Below are 17717 nucleotides of genomic sequence, written 5' to 3' on the forward strand. Positions count from 1 at the left end.
CCCCAAGCCTGAGTGACTTCTTTCCCATCCAAGTTTCCCGAGCCCTCGAGTCCTTTGAAAGCTTTTGTGGCTTCATGGCAGTGAAGCTGTTGGACAGGTAAAATATGGGGTGAGCCCTCCATCTGCAGACCTCGCTGGGGAGCTCCAGCTGTGCTTTGTAACCATGTCCGTGCCATGCTTACAGACCCCTCCGTTCAAGTAGGAGCCGGGTAGTTTCCTTCTGCTGCTCCATCTGCAGCCCCCTGGGGCAGAGGGGAGGCAGGGAGGGGAGGATGCTCCTTCTCTTCTCCAAAGCGAGCAGTAGCAGCATGTCCAAGACATCCTGGGATCAGCCTTCCCGGGTGCCGGGGGACGGGCAGATGTTCCCCCCACCTCCCAGCATCTGCTCAGCCTTTGAAATCCTCGCTGCGCAGTGACTCAGCGGCGTGTTGAAAAACCCACGCTCCCTTTCAGTATGTGAAAACCCCTGAATCCCATGAATTCCCTCTTAATTTACATCCTGAATGGCTATGTTGGGAAGGAAAATCCTGCGGATTAAGGGACAGTGTTGCAATACGCCAAGTGAACAAGCATGCAGCAGACACTGCCCGGTTTTAGGACCCAAGGATACTCCAGAAGCACCAGGGAGCAGGTTTGGGACAGAGCAGCTCTCTGAATTAATGCTGCTGGGATGAGAAATACCTTTCTCACATTAACCAAGATGGTTGGTGACTGCTTTGGGTGGCCAGTGAGTGGCCCTCCTTGTCCTGACGTCCCTGAGCCTGACTCTGGCTGTGTGCCTACAGGTTGCTGGTGAGGGGACCAGGCTCCTCCTGTGGGCTCACCTGCTGCCTGCCAAGCACCTGCATCCCTACAGCAATCGGGAAATAGGAGCATCTCTGTGAGGACTTTGAACACCTCCGTGTATTTTTGAGGTCTCTAAACTGGATATGGGGAGCCTGGTGCTGCTCTGTGGTGAAAGCAGCAGCAGCTTATCCAATCATGCATTAATAAATAAAGTTTTTGAGATGCTTGAAGTGCTACATATCATCCATTTTCCTTGGCCAAATTTATTTGGTCAGAGGTGGCGGCAGGGTAGCTCTGTCACCTGCAGGCCTGGTGGGTAGGTGGCTGTGGGCTCCTTTTCTGCCCACATAACAATGATGGCTTTTCTGCATCTCCAAGTGCTTTACAGAAGAGGCCAAGATGATGGTCCTCACCTGCAGTTGAGGAAAGGGAGGTGCCTTGTGTTAAAAGGTGGTACTCGGGGCAGGAGAGTGCCATGGGCAGGGGGGCTGTGCTCTCCTCCCACTACATTTGCTGGGCTTGGGAGGAAAAGGTGTCCTGAGCTGTAATGTAATACTCCTCTAAGGCTTGGAAATCACCACGGAGATACTGAAAGCCTCCACAGCCGTTCCCCTGCAGCGGGCTGGTAGCGAGAAGGAAAGATGCTGGAGATGAAATATTGTCAAACTTGGAAGGGAGGAGGGGACCAGAAGAGCTGCCTGGGGAGAAGTCAGGCTCAGCCTTCACGGAAAGGGATGGGGATGGGATGGGATGGGATGATTCTGTGCTGAAGCTGGGGCTCGGGCAGGCTGCTTGAGAAGGGGACGGGTCTCTGTCTCCCCCACGATCACCTGCAGGATTTGGACACCTCCATCCATCTCGCCATTCCCAAGCTGCTGCACAGCCCCGACAGCCCCAGGAGCCGCTGCCGGATCCCAGCAGCTCGGTGCGGATGCCAGTGCCCCTGGCCTGACCCAGCCAGACGGGGAGGAGAGGCTTTAAAAATACATTCCCCATGCAAAACTAGGACAGAAATAGTCCTGCCAGGACTCGGAGGTTTCGTTTGACTGCGGGGGGTGCATCCCAGGCTGTCAGCAAGCAGAGGTGTTATCAGATGGCTCCCTCCTTTCTGATAGAGAAATAAATAGTGTTGAGCCAGCCACCCTGTCGTTCCCCAACACCAACATCTGCATTTTTCTGTCCCCCAGCTCCAGCCGAAAGGGGTCACACGTTTGCTAAGTGCCAGCTTCATTTTTATCTGGTGAACCAAGGGAGTGTTTGCAAGCTCTGAAGCCTTTGCTAAGCTGGCAGCTGCCTGAAGCAGCCCTGGCAGGAGGTATATTTTTAAGCAGAGGGTGCCAGACCCTTCCTGGGGGTTACAGGGCTGCGAATGCTGGAAGGGGCAGTTGTGCCTTTCTTCCTGCTTCTCCCAACTGGTGTGGGTGACTTCCCCTCTCTCTCATGTTTCTTGGCATGAGGTTTCTTGCGCAAGACCTGAGCTTCCTGCTAGGTTATGCAGTGGTTTGGTTTTTAAGCCCTATCCAGAGCTGTACCCCATAGGGGTCTTCAGAGCCTGGTGTGGGAGGTGCTCCTTGGATGGGTGAGCTGCAGAGGAGGTTGGTCCCCAGCACCGGGCTTGTACCTCCACTGGGGCTCAGCCTGCTTTTTGGAGAAAACATCTGACTCTAATACCACCATGGGGGCCAGAGGCTATGTACGAAGCAGCAGGCTGGAAATGCCCCCCATGCCCAATCTGGCTCTGTTTGGGGAGGGCAAAATCAGGCTTAGGAGAAGGTGTGGACAGGCACCAGCAGGCAGTCAGGGAGGTCCCTGGGGCAGGTTTGCAGTGACACCGCCAGTTCCCATGTTGGCAGTTTGTGGGCGCCAGCCAAAGCCCAGCCCTTTACATGCAAGCACCGCTGGGGATGGTGGGTTTATTTTCAGTCCTGCGAGCACTTGCTCCGTCCCCTGCGAAACCATCTGCTGCCTCCAGTTGGGCTGGTTTGTGGGCTTTGAATCAACAAAGCAAACACCTCCCCCAGATTTTCCATTTTTTGGCCACAAACCAGGATGTTTTTTATGCTCATCTTCTGCCTCCTGCCCCCCATGTCCTCTCCCTGCCCTCCCACAAGTGTTTTGGGTGAGAAGTTTTGGACTAGGTCTGATCCTTCCCTTGGCTTTGTGCTTCAATTCGGGCAGAGCACCAGAGTGCTGGGAGGGGACTCGCTCGGATGTGACCCTGGGATGCTTCCAAGGGTGCCCAAGCCCCGATGCGGGGGGGTACCACATGCTCACCAGGCTTAAGATGAAAACTTGAGCTTAATTACTTTGAGCTACTAATGAGCACCGGACGTGGCAGCTCTGCTGAGTCAAAGTGAAGATGCTGAGAAAAGCACTTGGTGAGGACCGGCTCAGCTGGTCTGTTTGTAGATGTGGGTCCCAACATGAAGGGAAGGGTTGAAAAACAAAATTAGGCAGCGTGAAGCTAATTAACGTGTGCTCCCCATGTACGGAGCGGCTTTCAAGGCTTCCCAGGGCTATGTCTGCAAAATCCCCCCACTCAAAACCTGCTCTCCCAGAGCCATGCGGTACCTCCAGCAGGGACACGGGGCTGTGGTCACTGCACATCGTTTTTGTCACCAGGGTGAGTGGTGTGTCCTGGCAGGGATGGCTGCGAGTCCAAGGTGGCCGGGGGATGTTGGCCACAAGAGAGTGGGACAAAATCAGGTTTGGGTTTAGCCACAAGCGACCGTCTCCTTCCCAGCATTGGTCCCAGCTGGCGACTGCCCGATTTGGCAGCACGCAGCACAGCTGTCCAGCTGGGCTTTCCCTGGTTTAATCTTCCTGGGTTGGTACCTGCCAGGGCAGGATTCATCCTGCTGGATGGGGACGTGGCAAAGGCAGGGCTTGATGCATGCTCAGGGAAATGAGCTCCAGATTTCCAGCTCTTGTTGGGTTTTATTTTGCAACTGGGTCCAAACCACGAGGCTTGTTCTCAATAAAACAGAGCAAACAACCACAGAGAAAAGGAGGGGAAAACAGTCTGTTTTCATCTTGGGCTTGTTAAGAGAGCTAATCATTTCACAGGGCGGGTCACAGCATTTGGGAGAAGCCCAGGAGAAGATATTGGGATGTTTGTTCTTTGAGACCAGAGCTTTGCTGGTGCTTGGGTTTAGCTATGTGTGGCTTGTCCATTGCCAGCCCTGCTCTGAGTGTCACTTTGCAATTATCTGCGATCTTCTGGGGTTTAATGAGACCTCTAAGCTTTTAGATTAATAACTGGCTATTTTCTGCTTTTTGCTATGAAGCCCTGAATGGTTTCCACCAAAAAAACCCTGCTGGTCCAGCTGTAGCCAGGATGGTCTGATGACTACTCTGCATATGTAGTCAAATAGTTTCATCCTTCATCTAGCACCATCAAGGGGTGTCGTGGGCTTGGGGGAGTCAAGCTCCCCCGTTTGCTGAATAGCAGTCAGCTACAGCCGTGCTGGGTGGGTCTGGCAGCCCCTCCAACAGGAATCAGTGGCTGGCACTGAAAGGGTTCACAAATTAGGGTGTCTCCAGTTCCCATCCTATATAAGAGCCTCCATCAAGGGCTTCCTTCTTGGATGAAACTGCAAACAGGGGGTACGGTCCAGGCTCTGGGTGAGGAGCCTTCATCTGCAGGAGCCACGTGACCGATGGCTAGGGGCTGCCCTGGCTGTGTCTGGAGAAACCCAGCAAGCCCAGAAGAACACAGCGTGTGAGTCCACGTTGGTAGGATCTCCCCAAAAATGAGACTGCCTTACTTGGCACTCGCTGCCCCAAATTCTCCATATATTCCCAGTGCACATGCATCGTGGGCAGCATCCAGAGGTCGAATGGCAGAGGGCCAGGGTGGCAAGGCTTGCAAAAAATGCTGACAGGCTCCGTCATGATGCCTGGGAACTGGGTTCGTCAGCGCTGGCATTGCTTTGACCTCCTGTGCCATGCCAGCCTGAAGTGCTCATCTGTTCTCAGGCTTTGCAGTCCTCCCTGCCTCTGCCTCCCCCTGGGGTTGGCTGCACGTCCCAGCAAGACGAGCCCAAGAAGTCCCAGAAAGCTGAGGAGAAAATGGCTGGAGACCAAAGAATTATGCAGAGGGGATGGTGATGTGAAAAGCAAAAGTTGTCTTGCAGAGAAAGCTCGGGGCTTTCTGCTGGTGAACCGTCACCGTGGCAAGTGTGCAGGCTCTGCAGCAGTGGCAGGAGGAGAAGGAGGAGGTGGTGTTCACCAAGTTGTTTTCTGGAACTGTGAGCCCAGAGCTCTTGGCCCAGACTCTAGCTATAAGAAGTGCAACAGAAGAAAGTCCAGTTATTTTCCTGAAATCTTTGTAACAATTCAGGGCCAGCAATGTTTTTCTGCTGAAATACACAAGCGACTACAGTTTTTCGCAGCTAACCATCAGTAAGCTGAACCCTGGTAGATGTTTGCTGGGACTCTCCAGTACATCAATCCCAGGGCAATCAAGAAGATCTGGGATGCCTGAAAAAGCCTTCCCTCCAATCAGTTCCTCACCACCGCTCTCCAGGTATTCCCTGTGAGGAGGCAAATTAAGGATTCTTAAAGTTACGTCTTTTACCAGGCAATCAGTGCTCTTCTCGTCAGGGAAGGGCGTTCATCAACAGTTGCGCAGGTCCTCGTGCTGAGATAAATACCATGTTGGATGGTGCCTCTTTCCAGCAGAAGACGTCTTTGCACGCAGAAGGCAGTGCGCAGACATGCTGCAAGGATGAATTTTGGACGGCTTGCAGTGGTATCACCTATATGGATGCACAGGCTGGGGAGACATGGGAGGACAGAGATAACCCCCTGGTCCGTGTCTAGGCAGCACTTAAAGGCCAAGTGGGGCTTTGGAGGTACCGCATGGCTCCGGTGGGATGTTCCCAGGGGACCACTGCGTTCCCACAGCTCCCAATGCCATTTTTCCCAAGGGAACGGGAGCGCCGGGAGCACGTGGGAAGGGAGCTGTTGGAGGCAGCTCAGCCTCGGTATAGTCAGTTTTTGGAGCTCATTTATTCAGCAGCTTCTTATATCCTTCACAAATGGATGCTGCTAAGTACAGAGACGTGACCGCTCCGGAGCTCAGTTATTTACAGCTCACTGCAGCTGACTTACACTGCCTCTGTCAGCAGGGCTGAGGGGGGAAGGAAAACCTTCTGGAATGAGAGCCAGGAGATATAAAAATCCCTTCCTGCTTTTTTTCCCTGTTGTCACAAACCCTGAGCCTGTCCCAGCCTGACGTGTCGATAAACGTGGGTTTGGGGGAAATCCGGGAAGCAGCAGGGAAATATCCATGGGTTTAGGTGGGGACCATGTGGAAATGTGGCAGGAGCTTCTCCTCGCTTTGACCTTAAAATGTGCATTTAAAGCTAAAGCAAATTCTCCCTGGCAAGCTGAAAACAAAACAGCTTTTTGGTCTCGCTGTGCCCAGCTCCATCCTTGCAGCATTTACACAACGGGCTCTGTTGGGCCTTGCTCCTCTTGGATGCTCTTTGCCTCTGATGTATAAAAGAAAAGAATCCTTCACAATGATAAAAATCCATTGTCCTCATGAAATGTCTTGGACACTGGCTGATGGGTCTGGTTTCCCCAATCCCCCAGGGAAAAGGATTTGCAGACAGACCCCACGTGTAGGTATGGGAGATGCGGTGGGAGAGACATCTTCCAGGAGCACAGTCTCTGCACTGCTCCTTGGGGTTACCAAGCCAAGCCTTGGCTGTTGGCATCTGCAGTGCTCACCACTGCAGAAGGCAAGTCCTCATGGGGAAGGCAGAGCTCCTGCAGAACACTGTGAAGAGCTGCCAGGGGGGAAAGAAAGGCGGTGACGTGCCTGCGAAGGACCTTCAGAGCAGAGACAAGAGGCAGGAACGAAGTGCAAGCATACGAGTCATGCGCTCAGGGATGACAAAGCCCGTGTGCTGGCTGTCTCCTGGCTGCCCATACCTGTACTCAGCCCATGGCCACATCCAACCCAGCAGTGTCTTTGAGCTGCCTTGATTGGCAAGTGCTTAAAGCTCCCTGGGTTTTTGTTTTCACTTGGTTTGGGTTGTTTTTTTCTTTTAATAGTAAGGCTCATTTTCATGCTGACTACCAGATATGTGACTTGCAGCTACTCAAGCAGGCGTTGCAGCCAGTTTGCAGTTCTCAGTTGCTTCATCCCCATGGTTTATTTAGTGTTCCTCCTCTCTCCATCCAAGGTGGAGCTGCCTGTTAAGGTGTTTTCCTCTAGGTCCTTTCTGCAGGAGCAGCTGCGTGGTCATCAGGAAACGTTTGGGCATCTCTAAGGATAGTTGTTTTTGTGGTACAAATGATGACCTGTCTCTAGGCCCATCCGTGCTAATTGGGAGTGGGGAGGAGTGAAGCCAGACGAAGGGCAGCCTGGCCATGCTCAGTTAGCTTCTGCTTCTCTTTCTTCTTGTGCTGTATCGCTGTTGAATTTCTTAAAGCAGCTTTGTCTTCCTCAATTTCTCTCCACGCTTTGCGTGTCTCGCTCATTTCTGCCAGGCTCCATTTCCTCCTTTGCTCCTCAGTCCCCTCAGCTGCTCATCCAGCTGCTTTTTAATCTGTTTGCCTCCCCTGCTCCCCTTGCTTCCCTTATGCAGCTCTCTCCTGCTTTGCTCTCGACGCGTTCGCTGGCAGTGTTTTCTCTGCAAGTTGTTTGTCCGGCCGCGTGACAGGCGTAATGTTTGCAGGGCACTTGTCCTTCGCAGTCCAGTGCATGGTCTTCACCGAGGGGTGACCCCAAGGGGTGACCCCGAGGGGTGGCACCTGAACCTCCCTTGGATGCTGGTGCTCGCTCAGCCATGTCACTTGTTCACTTGATTCATCCAGATTTGAAGGGATGGGAAGGGGAGAAAAGCCTCCCAGCCATCAATCATCCTTGAGCCTGCCCAGACTGAGATTTGCAGTCCAGCTCTCACGTGAAATTATTGCACCTTGCCTCCTCCTCCTCCTCCTCTTCCTCACTTGGCGCTTTGCTTCAGCATCCCAAACCTTCCCATTTCAGAGCAGGGCTTGTCTCTGGCTGAGGCTGTGTTGTGCAGGTGCTGTAGGGTGAGCCCCTGGGTGGTATCAGTTGGGGAGAGCTTTAGATTATGATAAACTCGGTTCTATTATTGCAACGGTGAGGGTTTAACGCTCCTTAACTCCCTACCCTTGGCTAGATAACTCACGTTGTCTTATCTTGAGCCAGACCAAAGCAGCTGCCACGGTGAGAGGCAGCGTGGGAGCCCTGCAGCCATCCAGAAACCTCACCCAAGGGTCTGGGGGCCCCTCACCACCCAAATCCCCTAGCGGGTCCTGAGTTCCCACCCGTTGCCATAGGATGCTGGTACCTAAGCGCTCCGAGGATTTGGGGGCTGTGGAGGGACCGATCAAGGAGGGCATCCCCTGGGCAGGAGCCACTGGTGATGTCCCATGGCTTTCATATGCAGACCGCTAAATAAGTAGCTAAATTCTGTTTTGTTAAAAAGATAAAAATAAAGCCCCACTCTTGTGCAGAGTTATTCACGGATAGCAAAAAATAGAGCTGGTATGCGATGCCTGCCTGTGATGTACTCCAGGAGCTGCAAAGGCACTAGCTGGCACTTTGGGACCAAGGGAAAGATATTATTTATAGGCAGGCTCCGTAAATCATTCCTCTGAAGGTTTTTTTCCTTCGAGCCTCCTCCCTCTTCCCTTTGTAGCATTACTGTCTTTTTCCCTTTCCACTTGCTAGCAGCATTGCACTAATTGTGCACTAACTTGTGGAGAAGTAAGCAGCATCTCTTCCTTCTCTGGTCCCAAACCAGAAGGCACTGTGTAGCAGGGACGCATACCCAGAGGTGAATTAAATCAGTGCCGTGCAGCCAAAGATTAATTTCACTGCACTTGTCCCTGCGTTCCATCGGAGATGGATATTTGTTTCCAAGTGTGGCACCACGCAGATAATTTTTAAGGGGTCCTTTTGCTCAGCAGCAGCAGGGATCCGGCTGGGAGCCGTGAGGTTATTCCCCAACTTCCCCTACACCCTTAGTCTTTTTGTAAACTGAAAAACGGGGAATTTAAAGTCCAAAGATGTGTGTCAAATCATCAGCAGAGAATAAATCTGCATCCTTACTTATTTATGACTTACCTGGCATATTTTGAATAATTGATTTATCTAGCGTTGTGCACTTGGGAGGGTAATGGAGGATGATGCTGCAGGGTCAGAGGGATGTGAAGAGGGAAATAAAACCCTGAGAAGGAGCTTTTGAAGAAGCTGGTTGAGAGTGGGCTTGCTTTGATGTCCAGCTTTGCTTTGGCAGATGCCCTCTGCGTGAAAAGCTGCAGGGGTCCTGCACGGTGAGGAGCAAGGGGTTGTCACTGGGCCACGACCCGCCGCGGCAGAGCCTAACCCCGCTCGCCCCTTGCCTGTCTTCCAGCCCATCACTTCATCGTGGCGACGGCATGCCAGGAGGCGGACTACGGCTGGATGATCCAGCACTACTGCCTGAAGCAGTTCCAGCTCAGCATGGAGGGCATTGGGCAGCGGCTCTGGTGCGACTGGGATGAGACTGTGGGGTAAGTGAGGTCCCTCTGCTCGCCCCTCCCTTCCCCGCGTCCCAGGACCGCCTGTACCTGTCTTTGATTTTGGGATGTAAGGAGGTCAGTGGTGGGTTTTATTTCATGGGGGGGAACAAATGTGCCATTTCACTCCACTTTGCAAGTGCTGATGCTGCCCTGGCTCCATCCCTGCTGGGTCCAGCTGAAGGGTCTTCCCTGTCCCAGTCACTTGTGGAGGGGCCACGAAGTAGGCTTGGAGGGGAGAGCAGTGGATGTTGTCTACCTGGACTTCAGTGAGGCTTTTGACACCATCTCCCATAAGATCCTCACAGACAAGCTGACGAAGTGTGGGCTGGATGAGCAGACAGTGAGGTGGGTTGAAAACTGGCTGAATAGCCAGGCCTGGAGGGTGGTGATCATTGGACAAAGAATAGTTGGAGGCCCCCGGGTGTACCCTGGGATCAATGCTGGGTCCAGTCCTGCTTAACCTCTCCATTAATGGTCTCGGTGATGGGGCGGAGTGTAACCTCAGCAAGTTTGCAGATGACACCAGGCTGGGAGGAGTGGGTGACACACCAGAGGGTCGTGCTGCTGTCCAGAGGGACCTCGACAGGCTGGAGAAATGGGCTGATGGGAACCTCGTGAAGTTCAGCAAGGAGAAGTGCAAAATCCTGCACCTGGGGAGGAACAACTCCATGCACCAGGACATGCTGGGGACCATCCAGCTGGAAAGCAGCTTTTCAGAAAAGGCCCTGGGGGTCCTGGTGGATACTGAGTTGAACCCGAGCCAGCAATGTGCCCTTGCAGCAAGAAGATGAATGGTATCTGGGGCTGCATTAGGAGGAGTGTTTCCAGCAGGTGATCCTTCCCTCTACTCAGCGCTGGTGAGGCCACCGATGGAGTGCTGGGCCCAGTTCTGGGCTCCCCAGTGCAAGAGAGACATGGACATACTGGAGAGAGTCCAATAAAGGGCCATGAAGATGATGAAGGGACTGGAGTATGTCTCCTATGAGGAAAGGCTGAGAGCTGGGGCTGTTCAGCCTGTAGAAGAGAAGGCTCAGGGGGATCTTACTAAGGTATATAAATACCTGAAGGGAGGGTGCGAAGAGGACAGAGCCAGGCTCTTCTCGGTGGTGCCCAGTGACAGGACCGGAGGCAATGGGCACAAACTGAAGCATGGGAGGTTCCCCCTGAACATCAGGAAACACTTTTTCACTGTGAGGGTGACCGAGCACTGGCACAGGTTGCCCAGGGAGGTTGTGGAGTCTCTATCCTTGGAGATATTCAAAAGTCATCTGGACATGGTCATGAGCAACCAGCTCTAGGTGGCCCTGCTTGAGCAGGGGCGTTTGGGCAAGATGAGGTGGATCTCCAGAGGTCTTCTCCAACCTCAACCATTCTGTGATTAAATGGGCTTTCAAGGAGCCCAACCTAAGCAGTGTTTGGAAATTAGGATGGCAGTCTTGCTCAATACAGTTATGTACGTATGAAAAACCACACACCCCAGTGGCAGAGCTTCAACAGGAGACCACTCTTCTCACTGTCTGCTACATGCTGGGTATTGATGTGTTAATAAGGCAGTAGATTGGGATCCCCGTCACAGCTCCATTACCTCTTCTGGTGAGTCACTGCTTGATGGACATATTTCCCATGAGCTTTTTCTTTTTTCTCAGCACTTAGGTTCTCCAGGCAGTCCAAAATGCCCAAACTCAGCTTGAAAACCCCACAATCCACTGAGATGCTCTCAGACCCTATGAGAAAATCCCACACTGTCCCACCGGACCTGCTGGCTCGCCCGCTGCTTCCAAAAGTTGTGTGTTGATTTTTCTTAGCAACTAGAGGGAGAGGCTGGCATGATACGGCATGGCAGTCTTCTGCTAAGCCTCCTGTTTGTAATCAGTGTCAGGGAATTAGTGGTGATTTATGACTTAGGAGAACTGGAGATGCGGTCTGCTTTCCTGGTGGAGCGCTCGGCGGCATCCTTGGGGAGATAATGAGGGTGATAAAGGAACCCTACTTAATGCAGCAGCATCAGGGAGAGCAGGGATGTTGCATATGGGGAACATGCTGTTCTGTGGGGGCTTTTTTGGCATTTCTTTTTTTTTTTTTTTTTTTTTATTGCGAACCACCTGCATGATGCTTTCTTTGGATTAGCTCTTTCCTATTTATAATCAGCAGAGCTGAATTTTTCAGTACCACCATGGCGTAAATCATTCTCCTGGTGAGATGGTTTTGATTAAAGTTGCAAAGACTGGTCAGGGGTGTCTGTGTATTGGTGTGAGGGCCTGAAAAGAGAAAATAAAAACCCGTTCTCCACTCTCAGCTGGCTTTCTGCATCGTACAGCAGCGTTGTGCCGTGGCCTTTCTCCAGGAAAACGAAGTGGCAGACAAAAATGAGCTCTTGTGACACAAGGGGGGGATTGAGGTCAGTTGGAAATGGCGAGCAGATGTTGCCGTATGCCATGAGCATTTTGCACAAAAATTACACTTTTTGTAAGAAAGATTTTGGTTGATTTCCTGCTTCATGCCCCTTTCTTCTGTGACAAATTAAAATCTCTATATATGTGTGTATGTATATATAGATAGATAGATTTTGAAAAGGACAGCCTGGGTTTTCCTTCCCCTTTATTGGTGACAAAATGGAGAGGAAGAAAAGAGAGCGAAATGACTGTGGGAGGTTTCCTGGTTCTGAGGAACCTCATCTGGTCCTCAACAATGTCCAGGGCTCCTGCTGTTGCTCCTGCCCCTGGCCACCGTGGGGGTCTCTGTGGGACCTGTCCCCCTCTGTCGACACCTTTGGAGGCAGCATTCAGATGTGGTCTAGATGTGGTGAGTGGCAGGAGAAGGGGATAACCACCTCCCTGCGTCTCCCGTCTGTGCTGGGGGTGAGCTCCCACCCCTGAGGCCATCCCAGCAGAGCTGTCCCCAACACGGGCTGTCCCCGTGCAGGGGCTGAGTGTGTCCCAGGAGCAGGACTTTGCTTTTGGTCCTGGTTCGATGCTATCTGCAAGCTTGATGAGATGCAATCCATCTCTTCCTCCAGACCTTCGGCAAAGCCATTGCACAGGAAGCAGAGGTGTATTAAAGAGCTCGTTCTTTATCTCCAATGTCCTGTTTTTCTTCTAAATAGCTTCTACTAAACTTGTTATCCTTGAGGCACTCGGAGGAAATGTTGATAAACTTGCAGTGTTTAATTTGATTGCATGAGTCCATTTGCTCCGTGCAAACACAAGGCTCGGGTTATTTAAGGGTTGACATTCCTCTGATCCTCCTGTGCCCTCAGGACATTGGGAAAATCAGGTAGAAATAGTCAGCTACTGCTGTAAATAAGCTGCTCTGCAAGGATATGGGTTTCAGGTGGCCACCTCGCTCGACACCCCTGCTCCCTAGGTGTGCATGGGACTCACCACCCCTTTTAGAAGAAGAAGTACTGTTAGGAGATGTTCCATCAGGAGTGGGCAGGGGGTGGCATAGGCTGGCTGGTCACCCCTCTGGTTTTAGGGGGAAGGACTTGACTTCCACCAGGCGTCAGATGAAGAAATGGAAATAAAACATCTGCCTAGAGCCTCGTCTCCTCTCCATATCTTCCCCCAAACCGAGGAATTTTGATGCTTGAAACCTGTCCAAAAAGAGAATGAGAAATATCTGAAAGTCTTGCCTCTGACAGGTCCTGTACCATCAGCAGCATCGGGTTTGGAGCTGTGATTTCTCATATGTGGCATTTAGCGGAGAAATGCCCATTAGGCCCATCATTTACTGCTCAATTGAGAATGACATGATGGGAACATCTGGATAAATGAATTGTCTCAGCAGAGTTTGTAATTGTGGTTTACTGGTCCTATTTATAGGCTGCAGATTATCCTCCCATCTTACTCTCAGAAGTATTAACCAAGCTCTTTCATTGCTGGTACCGCCGCGTTCAGCTGTAACAAACAGAGGGGTCTCTCTGGACCAGGAGTGTTTGCTGAAGGTTGGGCTTGGACCATGCGAACAAGCACCAACTCTCTGGGAAGGTTTGTCCGACACCGTTGAGCTCTGCTGGCTTTCTTAGCCATGCTTATTTGGGGAAAGTTGATGTTTTTTGATATGCTGAATCGTGTGCCAGGGGAAATTGCGTGAGCTGTTACACGCGTCAAGAATGGGATGCCAGGTGGTTTTTAATAAAACAATTAGTTCCAGAAGTTGGCCATGAACGCTGTCTCCTGGGAAGGGAGGACTGCTCTGAGAGGTGTTTTCCCTTGGGTCATCTGGTTTCTTTCCCTCTCTTCCTCCCCAAAGGGCGAGCGATCCAGTGTGGCCTCGGATGCTCCTGCTGGAGCTGTGCGTGCCTGAGGCTGCTGGGTCAGCTGCCCACCTACCTGCTCACGTGCTGCAAGCTGGTGTCTCCAGCCCCCCCCCCCCCCCCCATGGCCTTGCCCTGTAGATCCTTGGCCTGAGAGCAATTTAGACCAAGCACCCTGCCTGGTGTTTTGTTTTCCAGGGCTGCAAGCCCTGGAACCCCATTATTTAAAGCTGGAGCTGCATCGTGGTCTCTGCTTCATGGTGGTGGCTGAGCTGCTTTGACCGAGAGCTCAGCTGTGCGTGACTAATTATCCTGAAGATCAACTTGGCTATTTTGATTCCAGGTCCAGATTCATCGGCGCGGCGATTGAGCCAGGGGATTAGCTGAGGTCTCCCTCGGGGCAGCTATTTTGGGGAGGCGGAGCACTGCTGGCAGAGCCGGAGCTGCTAGAGGGGTGGGGCTGCCGGCCGCTCACTCACGAATGCATCAACAGGAGCCGATGACTTACAGATATTTTTCCTGCATGGTTTTAGCTTGCCGGCGGGCCGTGGCCGGGGGATGGCTTGGCATGGCAGTTTTTGCACGGCGTTGGTGCATCGGGCAGCAGCAAGCAGGCTGGGAGGGTGCTCGCCCGCAGCTGGGGTGGTCCCCCCAGCCGAGCCAGGCGCCTTCATCCCAAATATATTCGCCCTGTGGCACGCCTAAAAATCTCCGGGGAATGCTTTCCCATTGCCATGGGCATCCTGCGGGGAAGGAGCTCGTGGTCATGGTGTTTCACCTGCTGGTCTGACAGCTGCAGAAACGTGCCAATGCTGCCAGCTCCTGGCATGCCTGGTACCCTGCCCCACTCCTACCCCCCGCTGTGGGGCTGCTCTCACAGCTGTGAATACACTCACAGTGTGTCTTCAGGTTATTTATCCATTATCTTATAGACAACAGATTGAGCCGTTATTTTATTATCTCATTATCTACTTATTTATCTTCAGGTTGCCAGGTCCCTTCTGGATACCCCTTTACTATGTCTCCAGGCTCGCCCTGCAACCTTTTAGAAGGAGAAATCAATTTTTTCTTTTAATTTAAAAAGTAAAAGGAAAGCCTTGTGGTATTTTTTTTTTTCCTTCTGAAGCAAGGGATTTGGGGAGGAAAGGAAAGAATCCTGATACTCATGGCAAAAGGGAGAGCTGATGATCCTGTGAACCCTAACCGGTATCCACAGTGTAACACCATCCGCAGCAAGGTGCTGGCAAGGAATAAATGGCAGATCAAATTCCAGTCTCGGTTGCAGTGGTAAAAAACAAGAGGCATTGCTTAGGATTTACAGCAGTGTAAGCATTCGGATCCTGTCAAACCATAAATCAGTCCTCGATTGCTTCCCACGAGTGGCCCAGCCCTGTGCTGTCCTGCCCGCGGGCGTTCGTCCCCACGTGGTCCCTGCGCTGCTCGGCCGCCTCCTTGCCGCAGCATCCTTTAAACCCAAACAGTTTCCATGGTGATGAGGAAAACAGTTTTAATTGCAGTTCACACTGGGTAGGGAAAAAATATTTAGAACTAAGCAAAGCTGTACTTTTCAGGGCAGGCTGCCTGTCTCCCTGCCCGTCTCCCTGCCCCGCAGCCTGTGGTGAGATAGCTTGGGAAAACCAGCCCTGTTCCTGGTGCTATCCTACATCAGCTCAATAATCACAATTTTTGATATTTTTTTTAGTAATTAAAGCTAGTATTTTAAGGCATTTTTCAGGATTTTAAATTAAGATGCTGGTATTTAAGGCAAAAGCAAGGTGGGGGGGTGGCAGGAGAAGGAGGTGGCGTGGGCGCAGACCGCTTCTCCTTTCCCTCTCCCCCCATGTCTAGTGGTCTCTGGGGACACACTTACGGTCACAGAGAGCTAAGGACGCCCTCCATGCTCAGCGTTCCTCCAGCCGTGGGCATCCCTCCATCTCAAAGCACAGGCGAGCCCCTGAGAACTGCTGTTCCCAGGGGAGCTCTCGCGGGGCTGGGGGTGATTTTTGGCACCGGGAAAGATCCCAGAGAAGCCCAAGTCCAGTTGGGAAAAGATGACTTGGGAACATTTCTCCTTGAAGCCGCTGAGCTCTCCTCGGGGTTGGGGGAAGCAGGACCAGCCTGAGTGCTCTGACCGGGATTTTTTCTGCACGTACAACTGGATGGTTCTTGCAAGAGGCAAGGAGAGATTTCAGATACCTTCCCATGGGGGCGGAGGTGCCCGATGGAAAGGCTTTTGTCACATCCTCTAATTCCAAATATCGTCTTAACTAACTCCTCTGTTGCCGGCCAGGTTTTGCAGCATGGCTTTCGGCTGTTACTAATAGCGCATGGCGTGTAGCTTTGGGCTGCGTCGGCTATTCATAGCCCCTGGCAAACAGTGCTGAAATCACTTAGTCCTTCGGTTACCTCTTGCTCCCAGGCAGGTTGGGAAGTCAGGGACAACCATCCTTAGATGTCACATCCTTAGATCCTCTGGCTGCTCTGCAAAGCCACGGGGATGTGCCATGGTGCAGGTCCATGGCCTGAAGGCCTCTCTACCTCCTTATTTACCCCAACCGAACTGAGCCATCGTGGAGCTTGTTGGAAGTCCAGCCAGGGATCTGCCCTGTGGTTAATCCCCCTGCTTTCAATAATGGCCATAAGGCCCTGCTCACCTGGTTTTAGGGGGCAGCCAGCCCCTGGTTTGCAGAGTGAGGGAGGAGAGGATGCAGGGCAGGGGTATTTCTCTGCACACCCCCGCCTCGGGTCTGATTTGGGGTCGGTGGCATTCAGGTCTCTTAGGTCCTCCCCAAAAAATTGTCTGGGTGTTTTGCCAGGCATTGCAATCCCCAGATGCCCCTGATGCCTCCAACTTGGGTTTCTGTCCTCACCATCATCTCCAGGGTGGTCCCAATGGCAGAGCCGGTGGCATGGCATGCCAGTCTATTTCTGCAGCTGCATCGGTCACCGGCATTGCATTTTGCTTCAGCTGCAGCAGCAGTGGGGCCTCTCCCCGGGCTGTAGCCAGCAGCAGCGCCCCAACCCTGGCAGCATCCCCAGCACAGCGGGGCATGGCATGCGGTCCCCTGTAGCGTGGGACATGGGGCTGAGATTTGGCAATGCTTTTCTCCTGCTTGCAAGGATATAATCTCTGGAGGCTTTGTTTTGGAAGGTTTGTGCCCTCGCTTAGCTGGAAGAGATGGTGTTTTGGGAGATGGAGGCTTGCAAATGAGCTGTAGGGTTGTCTGAAAGCCAAAAAGTTGACTCTACCTTCTCTCCAAAGAGAGTTTACACTCTGCGACTGAGGATTACACCTCTTTCTCGACATCAGAAATAGTATGATCATCCCTGCACCTCCTGGAGCTCGGCTCAGCTTTGCCTGGCTGAGCGTGGCAGGGGGATGACACCCTCCTGGGCTGCGCTGTGGGGTGGGAGGTGGGTGGCACGGGGAGGGCAGAGCGGTCATACTGGGCAGCAAAACAACCCCCCCCCAAAAAAGCTTCACCATCAGCATGGGCCGAATTCCCCAGCGGGACCATGCTGGTGTGGTGCTAACCTAATAATATGTCTCTGTTTGCGGAGAGAGAGAGAGAGAGAGAGAGAGAGAGATGCTGCTTTGGAGATGCAAGATGACGAACGTTTGCCGCGGCTGTGACAGGGAAGAGCACGCTCAGCCCCGGGCATCAACACTGCTGCTCTCCGGTGGGATTGTGATCCCTTCTGACAAGGCATCGCAAGCAGCAGCCTGGGTCCAACTGGTCTGCTTTATCCGTATCCCAGCAAATGGATCCCTTCGGTAGCCCTCTACGGTAGCTGGCAGCGCACCTGTAATGAGAAGGTCCTCCATGCCGTGTGTCTTGGTGCTCTGCATGTGAAGACAGAAGCTGGATGGAGTCTTGCAGGACTGTTCTCTGAACACCATGAGACACGGCAGCTCAGGTCCCGTGCAGCTGGCAGGATGGACTCAGCCAGTGGTTGGCAGCTTGTGTCTATGGATGCCCAAGGGTCTATGAGATAAAGTGAAAGAAATTCAAGCACTCAGCTACAATTGCGTTCGGCTTTGTTTTTAGTTGGCGGTTCATAAAACTATCGTGGTCAAGTAGTGCTTTGTGTAAACAAAGGGCAGAAAATCATCTCTTGAAGAGCA

At 52.4% G+C, this 17717-nt stretch overlaps 1 protein-coding gene across 1 annotated transcript in view; it reads left to right on the top strand.

The window, feature by feature from the left end:
- RAMP1 (receptor (G protein-coupled) activity modifying protein 1) overlaps positions 1 to 9331 on the top strand; it is an 11072-nt gene extending 1741 nt beyond the window's left edge. Inside the window, exon 3 of the mRNA XM_009329663.1 lies at positions 9189 to 9331. Within this exon, the coding sequence (XP_009327938.1) occupies positions 9189 to 9331 (143 nt within the window). The remainder of the gene's footprint in view (positions 1 to 9188) is intronic.
- Positions 9332 to 17717: the final 8386 nt, after the last annotated feature.

This window comes from Pygoscelis adeliae, unplaced genomic scaffold (genome assembly GCF_000699105.1).
Source record: "Pygoscelis adeliae isolate BGI_AS28 unplaced genomic scaffold, ASM69910v1 Scaffold7, whole genome shotgun sequence".
Lineage (NCBI taxonomy): Eukaryota > Metazoa > Chordata > Aves > Sphenisciformes > Spheniscidae > Pygoscelis > Pygoscelis adeliae.